This window comes from Anomaloglossus baeobatrachus, chromosome 2, assembly GCF_048569485.1.
Source record: "Anomaloglossus baeobatrachus isolate aAnoBae1 chromosome 2, aAnoBae1.hap1, whole genome shotgun sequence".
Taxonomy (NCBI): domain Eukaryota; kingdom Metazoa; phylum Chordata; class Amphibia; order Anura; family Aromobatidae; genus Anomaloglossus; species Anomaloglossus baeobatrachus.
In genome coordinates, this window is record NC_134354.1 from 313,926,904 (window position 1) to 313,952,169 (window position 25,266).

Consider the following 25,266-nt stretch of genomic DNA (forward strand, 5'->3'; position numbering starts at 1 on the left):
CTTTAGTAAGCTGTGGATCATCAAGCAGTATACGATGACTTGGGTCCACATAAACAGCTGCCAGAAGAATTTTATTTTCCAATAGCTGTGTCTCTCTCCGTTTCGTTGAAGCAGAAATGCCATCTGGGATTAAACCTCCTCTTTGGGACAGGCAAAATAGCAAGTTCTTCCACTCCCTTATGAAAATGCCAAGAGTTAAATCCTCAGCTTGTTATTCTTTAGTCACGGTAAATGGGTGATTAAACAATTCCTTCAATTCAGCCACCTGTGTCCATTGACCTTCATTTAAGGTTACTTGAGGGTTCACCATATCTATAAGAAATTATTTTAGTTCAAGCAATCGCTCAGTCATTAAATACAGTGCTGGCCAAAAGTATTGGCACCCCTGCAATTCTGTCAGATAATACTCAGTTTCTTCTTGAAAATGATTGCAATCATAAATTCTTTGGTATTATCTTCATTTATTTTGCTTGCAATGAAAAACACAAAAGAGAATGAAATAAAAATCAAATCATTGATCATTTCACACAAAACTCCAAAAATGGGCTAGACAAAAGTATTGGCACCCTCAGCCTAATACTTGGTTGCACAACCTTTACCCAAAATAACTGCGAACAACCGCTTCCGGTAACCATCAATGAGTTTCTTACAATGCTCTGCTGGAATTTTAGACCATTCTTCTTTGGCAAACTGCTCCAAGTCCCTGAGATTTGAAGGGTGCCTTCTCCAAACTGCCATTTTGAAATCTCTCCACAGATGTTCTATGGGATCCAGGTCTGGACTCATTGCTGGCAACTTTAGTAGTCTCCAGTGCTTTCTATCAAACCATTTTCTAGTGCTTTTTGAAGTGTGTTTTGGGTCATTGTCCTGCTGGAAGACTCATGACCTCTGAGGAAGACCCAGCTTTCTCACACTGGGCCCTACATTATGCTGCAAAATTTGTTGGTATTCTTCAGACTTCATAATGCCATGCAGTCCAGTGCCAGAGGCAGCAAAGCAACCCCAAAACATCAGGGAACCTCCGCCATGTTTGACTGTAGAGACCGTGTTCTTTTCTTTGAATGCCTCTTTTTTTTCCTGTAAAATCTATGTTGATGGCTTTTCCCAAAAAGTTCTACTTTTGTCTCATATGACCAGAGAACAACATTCTTCCAAAACGTTTTAGGCTTTCTCAGGTAAGTTTTGACAAACTCCAGCCTGACTTTTTATGTCTCAGGGTAAGAAGTGGGGTCTTCCTGGGTATCCTCCCATACAGTCCCTTTTCATTCAGACGCCGACGGATAGTACGGGTTGACACTGTTGTACCCTCGGACTGCAGGGCAGCTTGAACTTGTTTGGATGTTAGTCAAGGTTTTTTATCTACCATCCGCACAATCTTGCGTTGAAATCTCTCGGCAATTTTGCTTTTCCTTCCACATCTAGGGAGGTTAGCCACAGTGCCATGGGCTTTAAACTTCTTGATGACACTGTGCACCGTAGACACAGGAACTTTCAGGTCTTTGGAGATGGACTTGTAGCCTTGAGATTGCTCATGCTTCCTCACAATTTGGATTCTCAAGTCCTCAGACAGTTCTTTGGTCTTATTTCTTTTCTCCATGCTCGAAGTGGTACACACAAGGACACAGGACAGAGGTTGAGTCAACTTTAATCCATGTCAACTGGCTGCAAGGGTGATTTAGTTATTGTCAACACCTGTTAGGTGCCACAGGTAAGTTACAGGTGCTGTTAATTACACAAAATGATTTTTCAAACAGTGCCAATACTTTTGTCCACCCCCTTTTTAAAGTTTGGTGTGGAATTATATCCAATTTGGCTTTATGACAATTTTTTTTTTGTTTTCATTGAAGACAAATTAAATGAAGATAATAATACCAAAGAATTTGTGATTGCAATCATTTTCAAGAAGAAACTGAGTATTATCTGACAGAATTGCAGGGGTGCCAATACTTTTGGCCAGCAATGTAAGTGCTGCCTCACCGAGTGGCTTGATCAACAATTGTCCCTTTCCCAGCACGTCTCTTCAAGATGGAATCAATTTTAGGGGTTCTGGCGGCAATAACCAATTTCCTCACTTTTACAATCAGATTTCCAGCATGTACGCCCAGTTTCACACATCCAGCTTTTTGCCGGTTTGACGAATGCGGCGCACGCCAGTACAGTACGATACAGTACAGTGGCAGTGCCGCAACTTCCGGGTCACATGACAGCTTGTGACCGGCGTTGTCGTGCTGCCACTGTACTGTAAACACTGTACTGGAGTTTGCCGCATCCGCTAAACCAGCGAAAAGCCGGATGTGTGAAATCGGGGTTCCTCTTGCAGACTCTCTCATTGCCAGCTGCAGCGTGTGCACAACACAGCGCATGTGATGAATATGAAAGTGTTTTGAAGCAGCTTCAACAAGATCATCTAATTCTAAAGTATCGTTTTGCTGTTCTTCTGTTGTAATATCTGTTTGTTCCTCAGTTACATGAACAGCACTCTGGCCTTCCATCTGAAACATACTGAATCCTAAATTTTCTTCTAGATGTTGTTCATTACTCTCATTTATCAGTTTAATTGTACTTATCATGTTTGATGCATTGTCCGTTACAATAGCAAGAACCTGTTCTTTTTTGAGTTTGTAATCTTGCAGAACTTTTTCCACTAAGGCCTAGAGACACTGGCTGGTGTGATGAGCTTTAGTATCTTTTACTGCCAGTGTATTGGTAACAATTTCTTTCTTGCCACAAACATATCGAACATTGATGGCAAAATAATTCAGTAAAATGCAGTGACTCTGGGCATCCCAGCAAAGGCAATGGGTTTCAAGATAGGACATTCAGACACATCGTTTTGTGAAAATCCGTTTTTGTGCTCAAAAACAAATCATCACAAAGAATGAGCAGTCATTTTGTGGCTGTTTTCTAATCTGCTTTTGCTAATGAAAGCATTATTTATGAGCTCAACAACCTTTGAGGTGATGCGTTTTTTTAAAAAGCTGATCTGCTTTTGCAGCTGACAAACGTATCCTCAAAAAACGCAGCAAAAATGCTGTGCGTGAATGTAGCCTTAGATCAGGAATAGAACAGCCATTTATAGGACATTTCATAACTTTCCCAAATTCCTATGAAAAAAATATTCAGCACATTATGCATTGCATTATGCATTGCACATTGCACTACTGCCCCAATTTATTATATATTTTAGGAGTCAGAGTCGGTGCATTTTATACAGACTCAGACTCCACCATAATGAGCTCCGACTCAGACTCCACAGCCCTGCTGGGAGCAATGCAATGCCATGTCCATGGAGCATAGCCTTCACGGACACAGAAGAATTTCTATCAGTGAGAAGTGATTCCATTTTGAAATAAGACAAACTCGCTTGTTTAGTAGTACAGTCATGGCCAAAAGTTTTGAGAACGACACCAAAATTATATTTTCACATGATCTGTTGCCCTCTGGTTTTTAATTGTGTTTGTTTGATGTTTACATCACATACAGAAATATAATTGCAATCATATTATGAGTTCCAAAAGGTTATATTGACAGTTAGAATGAGTTAATGCAGCAAGTCAATATTTGCAGTGTTGACCCTTCTTCAGGACCTCTGCAATTCTCCCTGGCATGCTTTCAATCAACTTCTGGACCAAATCCTGACTGATAGCTGTCCATTCTTGCATAAGCAATGCTTGCATTTTGCCAGAATTTGTTGGTTTTTGTTTGTCCACCCGTCTCTTGATTGCCCACAAGTTCTCAATGGGATTAAGATCTGAGGCGTTTCCAGGCCATGGACCCAAAATCTCTATGTTTTGTTCCATGAGCCATTTAGTGATCACCTTTGCTTTATGGCAAGGTACTCCATCATGCTGGAAAGGGCATTGTTGGGCGCCAAACTACTATTGGACAGTTGGGAGAAGTTGCTCTTGGAGGACATTCTGGTACCATTCTTTATTCATGGCTGTGTTTTTAGGCAAGACTGTGAGTGAGCCGATTCCCTTGGCTGAGAAGCAACCCCACACATGAATCGTTTCAGGATGCTTAACAGTTGGCATGAGACAAGACTGGTGGTAGCGCTCACCTCTTCTTCTCCTAATAAGCTGTTTTCCAAATGTCCCAAACAATCGAAAAGGGGATTCATCTGAGAAAATGACTTTACCCCAGTCCTCAGCAGTCCACTCCCTGTACCTTTTGCAGAATATCAGTCGGTCCCTGATGTTTTTTCTGGAGAGAAGTGGCTTCTTTACTGCCCTCCTTGAAACCAGGCCTTGCTCAAAGAGTCTCCGCCTCACAGTGCGTGCAGAAGCACTCACACGAGCCTGCTGCCATTGCTGAGCTAGCTCGGCACTGCTGGTAGTCCGATCCCGCAGCTGAAACAGTTTTAAGATATGGTCCTGGCATTTCCTGGTCCTTCTTGGGCACTCTGGAGCCTTTTTGGCAACAATGGAAGCTCTCTCCTTGAAGTTCTTGATGATGCGATAGATTGTTGACTGAGGTGCAATCTTTGTAGCTGCGATACTCTTCCCTGTTAGGCCATTTTTGTGCAGAGCAATGATGGCTGCACGTGTTTTTTTAGAGATAACCATGGTTAACTGAAGAGAAACAATGATACCAAGCACCAGCCTCCTTTTAAAGTGTCCAGTGGTGTCATTCTTACTTAATCATGACTGATCGCCAGCCCTGTCCTCATCAACACCCACACCTGTGTTAATGGAACAATCACTAAAACAATGTTAGCTGCTCCTTTTAAGGCAGGAATGTAATGCTGTTCAAATGTGTTTTTGGGGTTAAAGTTCATTTTCTTAGCCAATATTGACTTTGCAAGTAATTGCTGTTAAGCTGATCACTCTTTATGACATTCTGGAGTATATGCAAATTGCCATTAGAAAAACTTAAGCAGTAGACTTTGTAAAAATTAATATTTGTAGCATTCTCAAAACTTTTGGCCATGACTGTAGTTTAGGATGGGTCCAATGGACCCATATTTTTTTTTTAATACTACAAAAAGATTTGAAGAGAAACCAAAGAGGCATTTCTGTGGGGGAACGGGTATGATGACGCCTAACTGGAGACGCGAGGACGAAACCCTGAAATAAGGGCGGGGCATCTTGAGGGGTGTGATTCGAAGAATTTGCCTCCCTCCCCAGGGACAGTTTCTATATTGTAACCGGAGGTGACTACTTGTCCAACCCAAGTGTCAACTGTGGGTAGCCACATGTCCTGAAAGAGAAGGAGATGTCCACCCACCCTGACAGATTTCACGTCATGCGGATGAAAATCTAAATCAGTTTCTGGATGCCCTGGTCTGTTGACTGCGTGGATGCCAGGAGGGGGCTGCTAATTCGAAGGAAGGTCTCTTCCTTTCCTATCATCTTGATGCCTTTCCTTGACTGTTGGACCCTTCATAGGAGAAGAAAGACAAAAATGATGAAAGGGAGTGGTTCTCAGTCTGGTATGGGGTTGTCTGGGTTGAGGGAGCATGGTGCTTTTCCCACCAGTGATCTTTAGAATAATTTAATCCAACTTGGTACCAAACAGATGAGAACCCAGAAAAGGGTGACTGGTCAGAGGACTCTTTGGATGCCAGATCTGGGTGCCAAGCCTTGAGCAATAAAAGTCTGCGAATGGCCACTAGGTTATTGGAGGCTGTAACAGAACTGGCGGCATCAAGAGAAGCCAAGGTATTTTCCAGTGTAGGTAATCTGGCCTGCAAGGATGCCCTATTGCAATCTGAGTCTCACTCAAGAGCCATGTTAGGCTTAGGAGGACAGATGGAGACTCGACCAGAGGGTTCTGGAAAAGGGGATCTGGAAGAAGATCTGGACAGGACTCATTTCTTAGATCTCTTAAACTACCTTCTGGCACAGTGAGGTGTGGAAGTGGGGTCTAAGCCTGGGTGATCAGGAATCCTTGGGAGGGATGTTGGGTAGACCGTCCAAGATGAAAGAGTCTGTGAGACCATGGGCAAGCAACAGACTGAGAAAAACACGGACAACACTGGAGGAGTGGGCATCAGATCCTCGCAGGCAGTGTAAAACTCTTTGGTGGCGTGCGTGGAAGGACAACTGCAATTGGAGCAGACAGTAGATGACTGACCTGAAGAAAATTTACATTTGCAAGATGCATAGGTGAAGTGAATTATCAGAGAGAGTAGTGGGAGACCAAGAACCCTTAGGTTTAGACATACAGAAGAAATAAGGAAGGGACCAAGACAGGGAGCTGCTGAGGAAGATAAGTGTCACACCGATCAAGGGCCGACCTTACTGACCTGAAATAGCAGGAGGATCTGTTGGTAAATGACCACTGGCATGTGGCATGCTGACAAACTTCAGGAGTGCGGCGTGTTGGGGGCATATGGAGCGCAGCATGTGTGGAGGGCACCCCAAGTGTGGCTCAAGACGCCGGCTTCGGTGGAAGAAGGCCGACTTAGGCTGGTTTCACACATCCGTTTTTTGCCCTCAGGCACAATCCGGTTTGTGCCTGATGCAACGGATCCATCGCAGATTGTGTAAAAGCTGATGTGACGAATCCAGCAAAAAATGGATGGTTTTTTTTTTTTTTTTTTTTCATGAGCGAGTGAGAGAGATCCCATCATCACCTCATACACGCAGGCACTACCGCCCCCATCATCACCACACACATGCAGGCACTACCGCCCCAAACATCACCGCACACACCTAGGCACTACCGCCCCCATCCTCACCGCACACACGCCGGCACTATCGCCCCCATCATCACCGCACACACGCAGGCACTACCGCCCCCATCACCACACACACCCCGGCACTACTGCCCCCATCATCACCGCACACACCCAGGCACTACCGCCCCCATCATCACCGCACACACCGGCACTACCTGAGTGATGTCATCGCTGACAGCATGACTCACTTCAGTTGCTGCATGGAGCTCACAGGAGCGGCGGTGTTCTACTGCCGCTCCTGTCAGCTTCCGAGGTAGCAGAGCTGAAAGTGTCGTGGGATCTCGTGTGGATTCTTGGACCTGGAGGGGTATTTGAGTGTTAATAAAATGGTGAACGAGGGTGTTTTTTTTTGTCTTATTTCAAATAAAGGATTTTTCTGTGATTGTGTTTATTTTCTTTAACTTACAGGTTAACCATGGAAGGTATCTCAGTAAGACGCCTGCCATGATTAACCTAGGACTTAGTGGCAGCTATGGGCTGCCATTAACTCCTTATTACCCCGATTGCCACCACACCAGGGCAATTTGGGATGAGCCGGTAGAGTCCAGAGACTGTCGCATCTAATGGATGCAGCAATTCCGGGCGGCTGCTGGCTGATATTTTTAGGCTGGGGGGCTCCCCATAATGTGGGGCTCCCATCCTGAGAATATCAGCCATCAGCCGTGTGGCTTTACTTTGGCTGGTATCAAAATTGAGAGGGACCGCACGCAGTTTTTATTTATTTATTTTACTGGAAGATAGAGACCCGCCCACCGGCAGCTGTGATTTGTTGCAGTGAGACCACTGTCACTCAGCGTGGGGGTGTGTCTGACTGCAGTCAATCATAGGCGCCAGAGCAGTATGACAGCTGTGCAGCGCCACGCCGGTGATCGGTGAGTATGAAGGAGGGAGAGACATACTGACCGACAGAGAGAAAGAGACCGACCGACATCGACAGAGAGAGACTGACTGACCGACAGAGAGAGAGACTCTGGGCATGCCCAGAAACAAAAACCAGATCCGTCGTTTGATTTTGTCATATGCCGTATTATGCCGGATCTGGCGTCCATAGGCTTCCATTATAAAATATGCCGTACGGCACTATACGGTTTTTCGCCGGAGACAAACTTTCAATTCAATGTTCCATCTGGCCGCCGGACAAGCAGCCAGATGGAACGCAAGGCCATTCGGCACAATCTGGCGCTAATACAAGTCTATGAGGGAAAAAACTGATCCAGCGGCAACAGACGCCGGATCCGTTTCATGTTTTTGTTGGATTGTGCCTGATGGCATAAAACTGATGTGTGAAATCAGCCTTAGGGTAAAATGCACATGGATGCCCACACCAATCTAATCAGCTAGGAGGCCGGGGCACCCACCGACAGTTGGAGAAAGGAGGGATTTCCCTGCGCACACACGATCGGTTGAAAGGAAACAAGTGCATGGCCATATTGGCACAATAGAGCACACTGCAGCCGGGGCCAAAATTTAGAAATTGGGCAGTGGGGGGGGGGGGGGACGGAGGAGCGATTTGAGCCAGACCTAGCTCCAAAATGAACCACCTTCAATAGGGGGTTGAGAGCTCCCACTGTCTTAAGCAGGAGGAACAGTTCTAGAGGGGTATAAGGAGGAGACAGAGTGTTCATGGCCCACAGAGGTGGGCATCCGCAGCTGGGGTCCAGTGTCTGAAAGATGTGAGCCACAGACTCTGTTTATTACTCTCGTGCCCATGACCTGTGGATAAAGAGGAGTCCCTGAAGATGAAGTCCAGCTCTTTTTTACAGGCATTGTAGACAGCCATTGAGAACCTTTGAATGCAACTTCTTGGGATTGTGGATTGTCTTGCTCCAGGTACAGTCTCACTGTAATGGATGATCAGGAGGTAAGGCAAGGATCATACGCCTGGTCACCTAAACGCTCTAAATGTGTTAGGGTCCTGTCGTGCAGACCAGAGAGGGTACCGTGTGATGTTTCACAATGTTCTCTCAGTTACTAGGTGGAATAATGGAGTGAGCAGTTAGTTTCCCTCACAAGCAAAATCTGAAAAGAAAAAAGGGAAGTTAATAAAAAAAAATGACAAAAATGGAGGTAGACACTGTTCTGCTTTCAGACACATGTCTGCCTTGTACAAACATTAAGCTATAACGAAGTTGATTAGCTTCATGCCAGTTGGTGGGTGTACCCTGCTGTGGAGGAGCTGACTTTTTTTTTTGCCTAGTGTCAGCCTCCTATTGACAGTAGCATACACCCCATGGCCTTCCTCTGCCCCCCCAATGATGTGATAAATAGTGATGGTCGAACTCCCCGATGTTCGGTGTTCTGGAGACTTGCCCGAACATTTTGTAAAGTTCGAGTTCTGAGATGACGCGAACTTGCGTCTGAACACCAAACTTGGACTTTACAGTTATGTGATGGAGGGGGCTGTAAAATAACGAATACAGTTCTTTCTTAGCGCCATTTCCAGGCGCTATACCCGGCTCGTCCATGAATTTCTAGGAAACAGTAAAAAAAAAACCCTCAACACAGAATTTTTTTATTAGAAATAAAACAAAAAAAATCATTTAGAGACTCCATCTTTATTGTAAAAGAAAAATCCTTAGTTCAACGTAACAGACAGAGCGATGTAGCAGGTTGACAGTGAAGGGATGATTGCACTTACGTCTCGCATTGCATCACCCCACTCTCAGGACAGAAGCGCCTCAGCTGCATGGAAATACATGCAGCTGATCTGCTGCCGTCGGGAGATTGTGCGCCGTGATGCGATCACACTCGCATCATGGTGCACCAGGACATTTGATGACGTCATAGTCACGTGGCCAGTCTGTAGTCAATGAGGTAATACAACATTCACACGTGACTGGTCACATGGGTATGACGTCACGGCAGGTCCTTTTAGCCAGAGGTGCTTAACGAGGGGAACAGCAATGATCGGACGGACGCGGAAGCAGAAACGTCGGGAGACACAGTATGCAGGACGTGTTGTGGGACCTGTAAGTATGATCGTAATTTTTTTTAATAACGTGTTTTGTTTTGGGTTGTTTTTTTTTTTACATCCCTTGGACCCGAACTGTAACACGAACGTCCCAGAAAGCTCGTGTTCTGGGTCATGTGCACGAACACCATGTGTTTGGTACGGACAAAGAACTTTACAGTTCAGGTTCGCCCATCCCTAGTGATAAACAATGCTGACACACAGATTGCTTATAGATAACAAAATGGATGAAAATCAGAGGATTTTACATATGTTCATATGGCCCCAGCCTTAAAAAGTACTCTGTAGAGTAAAATATTCATTCAATTCCAGTAGAAGAGTCAGACTATAGAAGGTATGTTACATATACGTGGTTATTCAACGTGAGATAACAACATCAATTGAGCATAGCACTTGGACCCAGGGTTGCCAACTTGACTTTAATTTTTCTGGACAGCTTAAAAAAAATGACAGCAAAAATTTTTACGGACATATTGGAAAATCATGATAAATCATTAAGATTCTAAGTAATCCATGTATACAACCCATAGTTTTCATATGAACACAGCAATATTCACTGTAAACTGATAATTACAGTCCAAATAATCTATATGTTTCTTCAGGTCAAAAAAAAAAAAAAAAATCACACAAATTTTTGTTATGGACAGAGCAAAAAAGTGCCCTATTTTTACAAAATCTCCTCAGTACACAAACTACTACTGATCAAAATTTCTGATATGCCTATACAACATCAAAATGTTCATGAAATGTCATTCACAATTCTATGTTATAATAGTTCTACCATTAGAGACCTTTCATTATATTACAGAGTCACTGAACCTACCAGTGAGCCAGAAAACTCCATCCTCTAATCGCTGGACTTTGAGGTTTTTCAATGAAAAAGCCACTGGTTCAGGAGCAATTGGAGAAGGGTAGATGCGTGGACCATCATCCTGCTACACAAAATGGACACAAACTATTATATTGCTAAGAAGTTTAATTACTAAAAGGATACATCACTATTGTAGAGTATGTTGTCAGATGGCATAATACAACAAAAAAATTAAACATTTAGAGGTAGATCTTCTAAGTCAAGCAGTCATTACAAAACTGGTTATGGATATCTGCAAGCCAGAGCGACAACCCTACACTTACTCACCTACTTTGGTCTGTATGCACACTCTGCCCCATGCCCATTCAGAGAGTCAGAGCTTGCTTGCACCAGCTGGCTTATGATACAAGCAGGCATTGTTTTTGTTTTGTTTTTTGTTTGTTTTGGGGTTTTTTGGGGGGGGCAAAAATAAAAAAGCAAAACAGCAGTTTTTAATTAAATTCTCCAAAATCTATAAAAAAAAAAAAAACAACAAAAACGTAGAGTACATACAGTTGTGTATATATATTCCAGGCAGAATTGTATGTGTGCTCTTTTTGAAGAATATGATTAATCATACAGATCACAATAGTATATTTAAGCAGATAATACCAGCGCTAAACTCTGTATAACTTGGTTGGCAGCTAGATACTGGCAAATACCCTTAATTTGCCAAGGGAAAGTTAATATAAAGATATAAAATTGAATTTTATAAAAATCTGCGCCACTCCAAGTTTTTATAAATCAAATAATATTGTGTAAAAATAGAATTAATAGACCAAAAGGAAAGATATAATTTTTAAAAAAAATTGTTTCCTTAATTATTTTTTCAATAGACACAATTATAAATACTCAAACTAAATAAAAATCAAGTAATAAGTAAAAAATGCGCATAAAAGATAATAAATCACAGCTACAAATAGGTTATAAGTGTGCAAGAAAAGCCCTGGCCGGCGGCTAATAGCTGTGGTTCACAATTTGATGATAAATATATTTCTGAGATCGCAGGGTTTAAACCTGCAATATTAGTAAAAAATGTATGGATTAAGCTCAGAGTGCATCTTGTAACTATCCATGGTGCAGGCGTAATTGCCTGAATCATCCAAGACAATCTTATCTTTCTGGAGGGCGCCCAGGGGAGCACTGTGAACTTATGCTCCAGAAAAGATCCCTTTGCTAAAATCAGTGCTGTCAGTTAGTGATGGGCAGTCCGGCTCTTTTTGGTGATCCGGTTCCCAAGGCTCTGCTCACCAAAAAGAGCCGGCTCATTTGGATCGTTCTCGGCAACCTATTAAATATGTGTTCACCCCAGGTGAACACATATTTAAGATTATAGTAACGCTGCCAAAACCCCGCCCACCCGCTGCTAAACCCCACCCACTTACAAGTGACCAATTACATTGTTGAGTACGCAGAGTTTAGCCGCGGGTGGGCGTGGGTTTCAGCGGCGAAAAGAGCCGTTTAGAAATTTTATTGGCTCACACTTGGGATCCGGCTCCTGTCAGTCACAGCAGGGAGACGGATCTTTGTGTCAGATTGTTCGCAACCGACACATGACTACTGTCAGTGCTCTTTCGTGGAAAGGAACTTCAGCCTGCACTGCTGTTTTTCAAGCATTTGAATTGAGCGCCTCATGGAGACTTCAAATAAGAGATCCCCCGAAATTCAAAGGTCAGACCAGGTAACGTGCACCAAGCACCTGCCAGGAGTGCCCGGTGTATTGTGGCATCCCTAGGTTAGGGGTGCTTCACACATAGCAAGATCGCTATCGAGATCGCTGCTGAGTCACGGTTTTTGTGACGCAGCAGTAACCTCATTAGCGATCTCGCTCTGTCTAACACTGAGCAGCGATCTGGCCCCTGCTGTGAGATCGCTGCTCGTTACACACAGCTGTGGTTCATTTTTTTGACGTTGTTCTCCCGCTGTGAAGCACACATCGCTGTGTGTGACAGCGAGAGAGCAATGATCTGAATGTGCAGGGAGCCGGCGTCTGGCAGCAGGCGGTAAGCTGTAACCAACGTAAATATCGGGTAACCAAGGGAAGCCCTTTCCTTGGTTACCCGATACTTACCTTCGTTACCAGCGTCCGTCGCTCTCACGCTGCCAGTGCTGGCTCCCCGCTCCCTGCACATGTAGCCGGAGTTACACATTAGGTAAATAAGCAAATGTTTATTTATATATGTATATACCGTACATTTTTTACTAATATTGCAGGTTTAAACCCTGCCATTTTAGAAATAAATACACAGGTCTGCAAAAAATTTTTTTTAGAAAGCTGTTTTGGTTATTCCACGTAATCTTTACAGTATGTTTTTGAGTGCGCTGAATCTGAAAATGACCTCCGTTTTGTCATAGAACATCACGTTTTCTGACAATTTAAGTAACTATGTTAAATAAGACAATACCTCAAAATAATTGACAATAGACTCATAAAATTAATTTATTACAAATGAAAATCATTTTTTAACTGCAAAGAGCTCACTAACACACACTAAAATCCATTCTTCTTCCCTGTGAGGCTACATTTACGCTTGTGATTAGCATCTGTAGTGTCTCTCTGAAGCGTCCAACAGTAGTCTGCCATCATTATAATGCTCCATCTTCCCTGGTATCTTCTTTCCATCTCTTTAATGTCCTGGTGGAATCGTTCACCTTGCTCTTCACTAGAGATGAGCCACCCCCCTAGCGTTCGAGTTTGGTTCGCGGAACGGAGGCTCCGTTCAACGAACGTTTGACGAACTCCTTCGAACCCCATTGAAAACAATGGCAGGCAAACACAAACACATAAAAACACATTATACATGTACACATACAGTTAAACATTGCCATTACACTTACAGGTCCCCGCGACGCGTCCTACACTCGGTCTCCCGACGCTTTTCCTTCCGATAATCGTTGCGTTCTCGCGGTAACAGCACTGATGATAGGACCTTCCGTGACGTCAAAATAGCATGTGACAGTCACAAGTCTGTTATCTCATTGGCTACAGACTGGTCACATGGCTAGACGTCATGCTAGATCCTGTCAGTGCATCTCTCCGGTACGCGGTGCTCGTTACAGCATCTCCGTGTACCGGCGAGATGCTCTGGCACATGGTCGGCTTCCCCGTTCCTGCATAAGGGCGCTCTTTACAGAGTCAGCCCACATGCAGGGACTGGCTGCCACAGCCGGTAAATAGCGGCACCGGGAATCACGTGATCGGAGATTGCCATTGCTATAGTAACGGTGGCAGTGGTGACGTCACCGATTACAGATCGCAGTCTTTGCTCACTCACTGAGTGATTAGACTGCACGGGAGCAGCAGCGCCTTCCTCCCATGCAGTGCTGTCTGATGTAGCAGAGCTGCATGGGTTGAAAAAGAAAGCAGACAGGCGACCATGGATCGTGGAGGGCTGAGAGGGAGTAAATAAACATGGAGTCTCTAAGTGTGTCTGTGTATTTATTTCTATTAAAGTATTTTTTACTTTTTTTTTTTTTTTTAACCCTTTATTGGAGATTCTTAATGGCCGGGTCAAATTTGCCTGACATTAAGAATCTTTAGCTTAATACTAGCTAGTAAAACAAAGCTAGTATTAACCCATTATTACCCAGCAAGCCACCCGGCTTCAGGGCTGCTGGAAGAGTTGGATACAGCGCCAGATGATGGCGCTTCTATGAAAGCACCATTTTCTGGGGAGGCTGCGGACTGCAATTCGCAGCAGAGGGGCCCAGAAAGCTCAGGCCAACCTGTGCAGTGGATTCCAATTCCCAGCTGCCTAGTTGTACCTGGCTGGACACAAAAATTGGGCGAAGCCCACGTCTTTTTTTTTTTTTTTTTTTAACTATTTCATCAAATTCGTGAACTAATTAAAAAAATAATAAAACAAAATAGGTACAAATAGGCAGCTGGGGGTTGGGGGCAGCCGTACCTGCCTGCTGTACCTGGCTAGCATACAAAAATACAGCGAAGCCCACGTCATTTTTTTGGGGGGGCAAAAAACTCCTGCATACAGTCCTGGATGGAGTATGCTGAGCCTTGTCATTCTGCAGCTGCTGTCTGCTCTCCTGCATACACTAGTGAATGGAGTATGCTGAGCCATGTAGTTCTGCTCCCCCTGTCTCTCCCTCCAGCATACAGTCCTGGATGCAGCATGCTGAGCCTTGTAGTTCTGCAGCTGCTGTCTGCTCTCCTGCATACAGACAGACAGCAGACAGCAGCTGCAGAACTACAAGGCTCAGCATACTCCATCCAGGACTGTATGCAGGAGTTTTTTGCCCCCCCCCAAAACATTACGTGGGTGGGCTTCGTCATGTTTTTGTATGCTAGCCAGGTAAAGCAGGCAGCTATGGGCTGCCCCCAACCCCCAGCTGCCTATTTGTACCCGGCTGGGAACCAAAAATATAAAGAAGCCCCTTTTTTTTTTTTTTTCATGAATTTCATGACATACATTCAGGGCCAGAAATATTTGGACAGTGACACAAGTTTTGTTATTTTAGCGGTTTACAAAAACATGTTCAGAAATACAATTATATATATAATATGGGCTGAAAGTGCACACTCCTAGCTGCAATATGAGAGTTTTCACATCCAAATCGGAGAAAGGGTTTAGGAATCATAGCTCTGTAATGCATAGCCTCCTCTTTTTCAAGGGACCAAAAGTAATTGGACAAGGGACTCTAAGGGCTGCAATTAACTCTGAAGGCATCTCCCTCGTTAACCTGTAATCAATGAAGTAGTTAAAAGGTCTGGGGTTGATTACAGGTGTGTGGTTTTGCATTTGGAAGCTGTTGCTGTGACCAGACAACATGCGGTCTAAGGAACTCTCAATTGAGGTGAAGCAGAACATCCTGAGGATGAAAAAAAAGAAAAAATCCATCAGAGAGATAGCAGACATGCTTGGAGTAGCAAAATCAACAGTCGAGTACATTCTGAGAAAAAAAGGAATTGACTGGTGAGCTTGGGAACTGAAAAAGGCCTGGGCGTCCACGGATGACAACAGTGGTGGATGATCGCCGCATACTTTCTTTGGTGAAGAAGAACACGTTCACAACATCAACTGAAGTCCAGAACACTCTCAGTGAAGTAGGTGTATCTGTCTCTAAGTCAACAGTAAAGAGAAGACTCCATGAAAGTAAATACAAAGGGTTCCCATCTAAATGCAAACCATTCATCAATTCCAAAAATAGACAGGCCAGAGTTAAATTTGCTGAAAAACACCTCATGAAGCCAGCTCAGTTCTGGAAAAGTATTCTATGGACAGATGAGACCAAAATCAACCTGTACCAGAATGATGGGAAGAAAAAAGTTTGGAGAAGAAAGGGAACGGCACATGATCCAAGGCACACCACATCCTCTGTAAAACATGGTGGAGGCAACGTGATGGCATGGGCATGCATGGCTTTCAATGGCACTGGGTCACTTGTGTTTATTGATGACATAACAGCAGACAAAAGTAGCCGGATGAATTCTGAAGTGTACAGGGATATACTTTCAGCCCAGATTCAGCCAAATGCCGCAAAGTTGATCGGACGGCGCTTCATAGTACAGATGGACAATGACCCCAAGCATATAGCCAAAGCTACCCAGGAGTTCATGAGTGCAAAAAAGTGGAATATTCTGCAATGGCCAAGTCAATCACCAGATCTTAACCCAATTGAGCATGCATTTCACTTGCTCAAATCCAGACTTAAGACGGAAAGACCCACAAACAAGCAAGACCTGAAGGCTGCGGCTGTAAAGGCCTGGCAAAGCATTAAGAAGGAGGAAACCCAGCGTTTGGTGATGTCCATGGGTTCCAGACTTAAGGCAGTGATTGCCTCCAAAGGATTCGCAACAAAATATTGAAAATAAAAATATTTTGTTTGGGTTTGGTTTATTTGTCCAATTACTTTTGATCTCCTAAAATGTGTAGTGTTTGTAAAGAAATGTGTACAATTTCTACAATTTCTATCAGATATTTTTGTTCAAACCTTCAAATTAAACGTTACAATCTGCACTTGAATTCTGTTGTAGAGGTTTCATTTCAAATCCAATGTGGTGGCATGCAGAGCCCAACTCGCGAAAATTGTGTCACTGTCCAAATATTTCTGGACCAAACTGTAATTAAAAAAAAATAAAAAAAGGACGTGGGTTTCGCCCAATTTTTGTGTCCAGTCAGGTACAACTAGGCAGCTGGGGATTGGAATCCGCAGCACAGGGTGCCCAAGCTTTCTGGGCACCCCTGCTGCGAATTGCAGTCCGCAGCTGCCCTAGAAAATGGCGCTTTCATAGAAGCGCCATCTTCTGGCGCTGTATCCAACTCTTCCAGCTACCCTGGTGATGGGTGGCTCGCTGGGTAATAATGGGGTTAGGGCTAGGTGTATATTATCAACTGGCCCTAAGCCGAAAATTCATGGTGTCACACCAATATTAGACATGGCCACCAGGAATTTCTAGTACAGATAAAAATATTTTTCTGTGTGTTGTTTTTTTTATTAGAAATAAAACCCAACACAATTAGTGACTCCATCTTTATTGAAATAAAGAACCCCCCTCCGCAGTAATCCCGGGTCAAGGGTCCCGCACCATCCAATCTGGATCCAATATCATCTGAATGGTTTGCTGGAAGGCAAAGCGATCAGATGATGTGTCAGGTTGAAGGGCCTGAATCACATAACACAGCAGCTGATTGTATAAACAGCTTTTATACAATCAGCTGATGCATCAGTGCAAAAAAAACAAACAAACAAACTACACACTTCTGTGCAGACTCCTGTCCGACAGCAGCAGCTGATAGTTTAGCCGGCCGGGCGGTAAAAAGCCGGTCTCACCGCTCGACTTAGTGAAAGCTGATTCCGTTAGGTGACCGCATCAGCTGATCATCGCCAGGTTTGAAAGAGGGAGAGAGAAAGCGAGAGAGAAAGAGAGAGCAATGCAGCCTCATTCCGTGAACTGCTCCGATTTTAGAGGTGTGGCCCGCGGCTCACAGCTGATGTCCGGCTCCTCCCCTCAGTGCATAATTAAAGTAAATTAAATTATAATTATAAATAATACTTATTTAAAATTAAAAATAAATTCAATTCTTTACCGGGGCGGCCGGGACTTGAACTCGTGAACTAATGCTCACTAGGCAGTAGCTCTACCCATAAAAAGCCACTGTCTCTAATGAGAAACAAAGGAAGATTTGGTTATCTTGACCTTTGCATTGCAGAGTGAAGTCTCCGGTGGCAGCACGACTCACTTCAGGTGCTGCGTGGAGAGGACACAGAGCGCTCCCTGTCATCTTCATGTAGCAGAGCTGAAAGCGTCGTATGGATTACTTCGGTCCTGGATTGTTGTTTGGGGATTAATAAAGAGGTAAATGAGGTGTTGTTTTGTCTTTTATTCCAAATAAAGGATTTTTCGGTGTGTGTGTTTCTTTACTTTCACTTACAGGTTAATCATGGAAGGTGTCTCGGGGAGACGCTTGTCATGACTAACCCCGTTATTACCCTAATTGCCACCGCACCAGGGCAATTCGGGATGAGCAGGGTAGAGTCCCGGGACTGTCTCATCTAATGGATGCGACAATTCCGGGCGGCTGCTGGGTGATATTGTTAGGGTGGTGGGCTCCCCATAACGTGGTGCTCCCCATCCTGACAATACCAGCCTCCAGCCGTGTGGCTTTATCCTGGCTGGTATCCAAATTGGGGGGAACCGCATTTTTGTTTTTTTTATTATTTATTTATTTTACTGCACGATATAGACCCACCTGCCGGCGGCTGTGATTGGTTGCAGTGAGACAGCTGTCACTCATCGTGGTGGCGTGTCTGACTGCAACCAATCATGGGCGCCGGTGGGCGGGGAAGGCAGGGAATACTTGATTGAATAATGAAGCGGCAGCCATTTTCAAAAGAGGAAAAGCCGCCGGAGATTTCTGACAGCCATGATCCGTGAGTAGGAAAGACAGAGGGATTGTGCTAGGGACGCAGGACGCATGCAGATACGCAACGTGCGCACATAGCCTTACTGTGAAAAGCCACGCTTTTGGTAATCGAACCGTTCTCGAACGTAACTCGAACTGCCGAACTTTAAGCAAATCGTTCGAGTTCATCGATTTTCAGAACTTGATTCATCTGGTTCAGGTATGACTCCACCTTCATCGGACATAGTTATCTCTTCCAAGGTAGCAGGGGCCTTGGGTACTGGTATATTTGTGCTGTGGGGGATGGGACGAATTGCTGAGTGAATATTGGGGTATGAAATGGAATGCTTCCATTTTGAATTATACCCTTTCACATCGCATGATCAAAATGAACAATCGTCACTATGGTTCTTTTGCTCTCGCCATACCATAAGAAACCCATAACGGAAAGCTTTTTCTTACCCTTGAACCAATTTCGGAGGTCCTCAACACACCGTTTGCACACTTTGAGGCGCCTAAGCTTTATCTTGATCTCCAAGCTTTAGTCAGAAATATGTGAAGTATACTTTTTTCACAAAGTCTGTAATATTCAGCTGATGCTTCAACACTGTATATTCACCACAAATGTAACAAACTGTCAAGCGAATTAATACACTTCCGCTGAGCCATAATGCTAATTTTGGGAAACACTGTTTAATAGCTAACACGAACTGAGATTAAAAAGTGTGAACAGGCGAGAACAAAGATAAAACAATTGAAACAAGCCCGGGCATGTCAGAGCCCACTCGTTCAGCTTGCAAAATGTTGATGCTAGTTTCATTAGCTCACTCTGAAAGTTCTGTTCTTTGAAAGTTATATTTTTTTGGCATTGTATATCTTCAATTCAGTGATGTGAATTAATTAATAGTAATTATGACTTTCAAAACCCTAAAAAAAAAAACATATGAAAAATTTACTAAATTTGAAGAGAATTTTGCATTTTGTGGCAAATCCTGACGTCCAGGATATTTTTCAATATTTTTTTCATTTTCAGCACACCAAAATACATGGAAATTAGATGAAAATAATCAAACAGCTTTTTAGTCGCAGACCTGTGTAATAAGTTAGAGGACAAAAAAACGCTGAGATATTAAACAGGCACTTCTCATCTGTGTTCACCAAGGAACTGACTGTTCCAGGGACCATTCAACATGTCAAAAATCAAAGTTCACCACCTGATATTAATTTACCAGAAGAAGTACCTCTGCATCTGAATGAATTAAGCATAGACAAATCCCCCGGGCCAGATGGCATTCATCCACGAATATTGAGAGAATTGAGCTCAGTAATTGACAGACCACTTTATATCATCTTCTTAGACTCTCTTGTAACAGGGTTGGTGCCTAAGGAATGGAGGATTGCTGATATGGTACCGATATTTAAGAAAGGTAAGAGGGTAGATCCAGGCAATTATCTTCCAGTAAGTCTGACATCAGTGTGCAAATTTTTTTTTTTTTTAATCAAATATTTTTTATTTGAACTTTTCCAACAAAACAAGTATAACAGCCCTGGGGATCGCAGTGACCCTTACCCCACCCCTCCCCCCCAGTTATCCCCCAACTTAGCAAATATAAACACTTTAATATATGACATCAAAATCAGATTTCTTTTAAAAAAAAAAAAAAAAAAAAAAAAAGGTATATAGAAGGGTTTCTAAATGCACTACAATTAAGTAAAAATTATTTTTAATTCAATAAAATTGTACATATGAGACCCAAACAGAACCTCTGTAAGTCTCTGAAAGCCAGGCCCAAACTATCTATCCAGGCCGCCCAGACCTTTTTCAAATTTTGCAGTACAACCTCTTTTCATGTAAACTGCTTTTTCCATATTAATCATCCAATTGACCTTACTAATATATTCCTGAATTGAGGGAGTCTGATCATCTAACCAGTGCTGTGCTATCAGCTTTCTAGCCATATAGAGCATTCTAGCCACTGCTGTTTTGCCATACTCATCTGTCATTAGGACTTCAACATATCCCAGCACACATACCAAAGGTGAACAAACTATCCCCCCCACATAGACTTTGTTAATGATATCTACTACTTCTTCCCAGAAACTGTCAAGCCTAGGACAGGACTACATCATATGAATAAGATCTGCATACTGAGTCTTACTGAGTCTGAGTAACTCAGTTACCTCTGAGTCCAATATCATACAAACATTTTGGAGTTCTATATTTTTGATGTAACAATAGTATCTGTGAATAACGGTGAGATTCACTCAAGGATAAGGGTATTGTCACACTTTAGCGACGCTCCAGCGATTCCACCAGCGATCTGACCTGGTTAGGATCGCTGGTGCATCGCTACATGGTTGCTGGTGAGCTGTCAATCAGGCAGATCTCACCAGCGACCAGTGACCAGCCCCCAGCGACACGTGGAAGCGATGCTATGCTTGGTAACTAAGGTAAATATCGGGTAACTAAGCAAAATGCTTTGCTTGGTTACCCGATATTTACCTTGGTTACCAGCGCACACCGCTTAGCGCTGGCTCCCTGCACTCATAGCCAGAGTACACATGGGGTTAATAAGCAAACCGCTTTGATTATTAATATTATTTATTATTATAATAGCGCCATTTATTCCATGGCGCTTTACAAGTGAAAGAGGGTATACGTACAACAATCATTAACAGTACAAAACAGACTGGTATAGGAGGAGAGAGGTCCCTGCCCGCGAGGGCTCACCTTTTACAGGGAATGGGTGATGGTACAATAGGTGAGGACAGAGCTGGTTGTGCAGTGGTGTACTGGACTGAGGGCTATTGTAGGTTGTAGGCTTGTTGGAAGAGGTGGGTCTTGAGGTTCCTTTTGAAGCTTTCCACGGTAGGGGAGAGTCTAATATGCTGAGGTAGAGCGTTCCAGAGTATGGGGGAGGCTTGGGAGAAATCTTGTACGCGATTGTGGGAAGAAGAGATAAGAGAGGAGTAGAGAAGGAGATCTTGTGAGGATCTAAGGTTGCGTGCAGGTAGGCACCGGGAGACTAGGTCACAGATGTAAGGTGGAGACAGGTTGTGGATGGCTTTGTATGTCATGGTTAATGTTTTGATCTGGAGTCGTTGGGTGATGGGAAGCCAGTGAAGGGATTGGCAGAGTGGCGAGGCTGGGGAATAGCGAGGAGAGAGGTGGATTAAGCGGGCCGCAGAGTTTAGGATAGATTGGAGGGGTGCAAGAGTGTTGGAAGGGAGGCCAGAGAGCAGGAGGTTGCAGTAGTCGAGGCGGGAGATGATGAGGGCATGCACTAATGTTTTTGCTGATTCTTGGTTAAGGAAAGATGTGTACTCTGGCTACGTGTGCAGGGAGCAGGGAGCCGGCACTGGCAGCCAGAGAGCGGCGGACGCTAGTAACTAAGGTAAATACCGGGTAACCAAGCAAAGCACTTCGCTTGGTTACCCGATGTTTACCATGGTTACCAGCGTCCGCAGCTGCCAGATGCCGGCTCCCTGCACATTCAGATCGTTGCTCTCTCGCTGTCAAACACAGCGATGTGTGCTTCACAGCGGGAGAGCAACGAGCAAAAAATGAACCAGCACTGTGTGTAATGAGCAGCGATTTCACAGCAGGGGCCAGATCGCTGCTCAGTGTCACACATAACGAGATCGCTAATGAGGTCACTGGTGCGTCACAAAAACAGTGACTCAGCAGCGATCTCGCTATGTGAGAAGTACCCCTAAGTCCGGCACGCTCTCTAAAATTTCCGTCCACTAACCATCTTCAATAGGACCTATTGCCCCCTCCCATTTTCCCTTGGACATCGATGGAGACTTTGAAAGCAGCAAGTCCAGCAACATACAGTAGATTACCGAAATTAGACCCCTGACCCTTCGACCCTGGCTATTCTATTTATAACCCTATTTTGTGGGATCCCCTGTTCCAGTTGCATACCCTCTGCTCGCCATGCATGTCGTAATTGTAAATATCTATAAAACGCCTGCTTAGGTAGATCGAACTCCCCCTGCAGCTGTATGAATTCCTTCAACTCTCCATTCTCCTCCAATATCTGAGCAAATCCACGAATCCCCCTCCTCATCTACATACTGAATCCTTGCAATTTATACAAATTTGGAATCCGAAGTAAACCTTGAAATACCTTTAATATTCTGCAGAAGTCTTAACTTCCACCACAATTTATGGATCAACAAGAGTGTCAGCATTCCCTCCCCCCTTAGTGCAAATATTCATGCTTTCAGTGCTCCATACAGGTCCCCCTGACTCCAGAAAATCCTGCAGCAGTAATTTTTGTGCCCCCCCCACCCCTCCCAGGTCATTCCACCCTCTAATATGCTGCAATTGAGCTGGTATAAAATATGCCCAGGGATTTGGCGCTGCCAGCCCCCCCCCCCCCCCTTCCCTTTTTCCTCTCTGCAGTTCTTCCAGTTTAATTCGTGGTGATTGTTTTCCCCCAAATCAATTCCCTGAACAAACCATTAATTTTGTAGAAGTACCTTTGTGGTATCCACACTGGGGAGTTGTATAACATATACAATAATTGTGGCATCCAAATCATTTTAAGTTAGTTCTTCCTACTACTGACAACGGTAACTTTACCCATGTGTTTAGCTTCAACTGGAATTTTTCTAAGACCGGGAAAATTGTTCGTAATCGCCCACCTTCCTTGTTACATTAATACCAAGGTATTTGAACTCCGAAACAATTTGCAGACCCGATGCTATATAAATGTGCTCATTATCTTTGTTCCTGTCAACTGACAGCATTGACTACTTCCAGTTAATCCTGAGGGGCACTTTGCACGCTGCGACATCGCAGGCCGATGCTGCGATGCCGAGCGCGATAGTGCCAGCCCCCGTCGCAACTGCGATATCCTTGTGATAGCTGCCGTAGCGAACATTATCGCTACGGCAGGTTCACATGGACTCGCCTGTCCTGCGACCGTCGCTCTGGCCGGCGACCCGCCTCCTTATTAAGGGGGCGGGTCGTGCAGCGTCACTGCGACGTCACACGGCAGGCGGCCAATAGGAGCGGAGGGGCGGAGATGAGCGGGATGTAAACATCCCGCCCACCTCCTTCCTTCCGCATGTCCTACGGAAGCCGCAGTGACGCCGGTAGGAGATGTTCCTCGCTCCTGCGGCTTCACACACAGTGATGTGTGCTGCCGCAGGAGCGAGGAACAACATCGGACCGTCGCGTCAGCGTAATCATGGATTACGCCGATGCTGCACCGATGATACGATTACGACGCTTTTGCGCTCGTTAATCGTATCATCGAGCCTTTACACACTACGACGTCGCATGCGATGCCGGAACTACGTCATTTTCTATTTGACCCTACCGACATCGCACCTGCGATGTCGCAGCGTGCAAAGTGCCCCTTAGTCCTGAGTAGCTACCAAAATCACTAATAACCTCCATCGCCAACTTTAGGGACGAGGCCTCTGCCAGGAATAGTAGTGTGTCGTCTGCGTACAAGGCTATTTTCTCCTCAGTCTGTCCCCTCTTGAACCCCCGTATGTGCTCTAATTAGTATGGCAAGAGGCTCTATGGCCAAAGCGAATAGCATCGGAGATAACGGGCATCCCTGCTGCATGCCTCGATGTAACTCAAAGGGGACTGACAAACCACCATTCACTCTCATTCTAGCCAACGGATTATCATATAACATTTTAACTCACGAGATAAAATGTGTGCCCAGACCAAATTTGTTCATAACCTCCCACAATTACTCCCATTCTATTGAGTCGAATGCCTTGGCCGCATCCAACGAACATATGACCCTGTCACCCGGATTATCCACTGGTAATTGCAAATTGAGGAACAGTCACCTGATGTTCGTCGCAGTAAATCTCGCAGGCATAAATCCCGACTGGTCCCTATGTATCACCTTTGTTATTACCTTACGAAGTCTAGAGGCAAAGACTTTCGCAATAATTTTGATATGAGTGGTCAGCAACGAAATAGGCCGATATGAGTCTGGTAATAGAGGATCTTTGCCCGGCTTCGGGATTACAACTATCACCGCCTCCTTCATAGATCTAGGTAATGTTCCCTCCTCAGAAGCTTTCTCAAGGGTAGTCAGTAGTTGTGGTAGCAAACCCCCCCCCAAATTTCTTATAAACCTCCATGGGGAGACCATCCAAACCCAGGGATTTATTGTTGGCCATTGACTCCACCGCTAATTGTAATTTCTGCTGCGTAATAGGACCATTTAAGAAAGCCCGATCTGTCTATGAAAGAGTGGGGATTGGTATTGCGTCTACATATGCCTTACTCTGTTCCTTAGTGAAGGACATTTTGGTGTTATAAATCTTTATAAAAATCTGTAAAAACTGACAGGATCTCTGGTGGGCTATAGACGATTGTACCGGTTATATCTTTTATAGCCCCAACAAATGCTGTTAAACTCTGAGCCTTTGCTATAAGAGCCAACAAATGTCTTGCTTTCTCCCCTTCTTCAAAATACCGTTGCCTAGCAAATAATCTCTTATTTTTGGCCTTTTCCATAACATGGGTATTATATGCAGTCTGTGCCCTCTTGCACTCCCGCAAGTCCTCCTCTGCTCCCGTCAAGACAAACTGTTTTTCTGTGGTGCTCACTCTATCCCTGAGGAAAACCCCCAAACTGCTCAGTTTTGTTTTTGGCTCAATTAATGGCTTGTATTAAATTTCCCCTTAGGCAGGCCTTCCTAGAATCCCAAAAAACACTGCGTGACAGATCCCTCATTCTCCTCAAAAAACCTGTTCAGCGAGATCCCAATTGACTCCAAGTCAATAACCTGAAGCGAGAAAGCATTCATGGACCACAGTGATATTTAACGGAGATCTAGAAGAACAATTGATAGTAATTAATAATGGTGAGTGATCCCATAAGTCTAGGCAAGTACTCCACATTCTCTATCGCCG

General features: G+C 44.2%; 1 protein-coding gene across 3 annotated transcripts in view; it reads right to left on the minus strand.

Moving 5' to 3' along the window:
- The window catches only part of BLTP3A (bridge-like lipid transfer protein family member 3A), a 698,660-nt gene that overhangs the window by 20,968 nt on the left and 652,426 nt on the right, over positions 1 to 25,266 (minus strand). For 2 of the 3 annotated variants that reach the window (XM_075335893.1, XM_075335895.1), the window contains exon 19: positions 10,477 to 10,588. In XM_075335893.1, coding sequence (XP_075192008.1) covers positions 10,477 to 10,588 — 112 coding nt within the window. The remainder of the gene's footprint in view (positions 1 to 10,476; positions 10,589 to 25,266) is intronic. The other variant, XM_075335894.1, reaches the window with a different exon arrangement.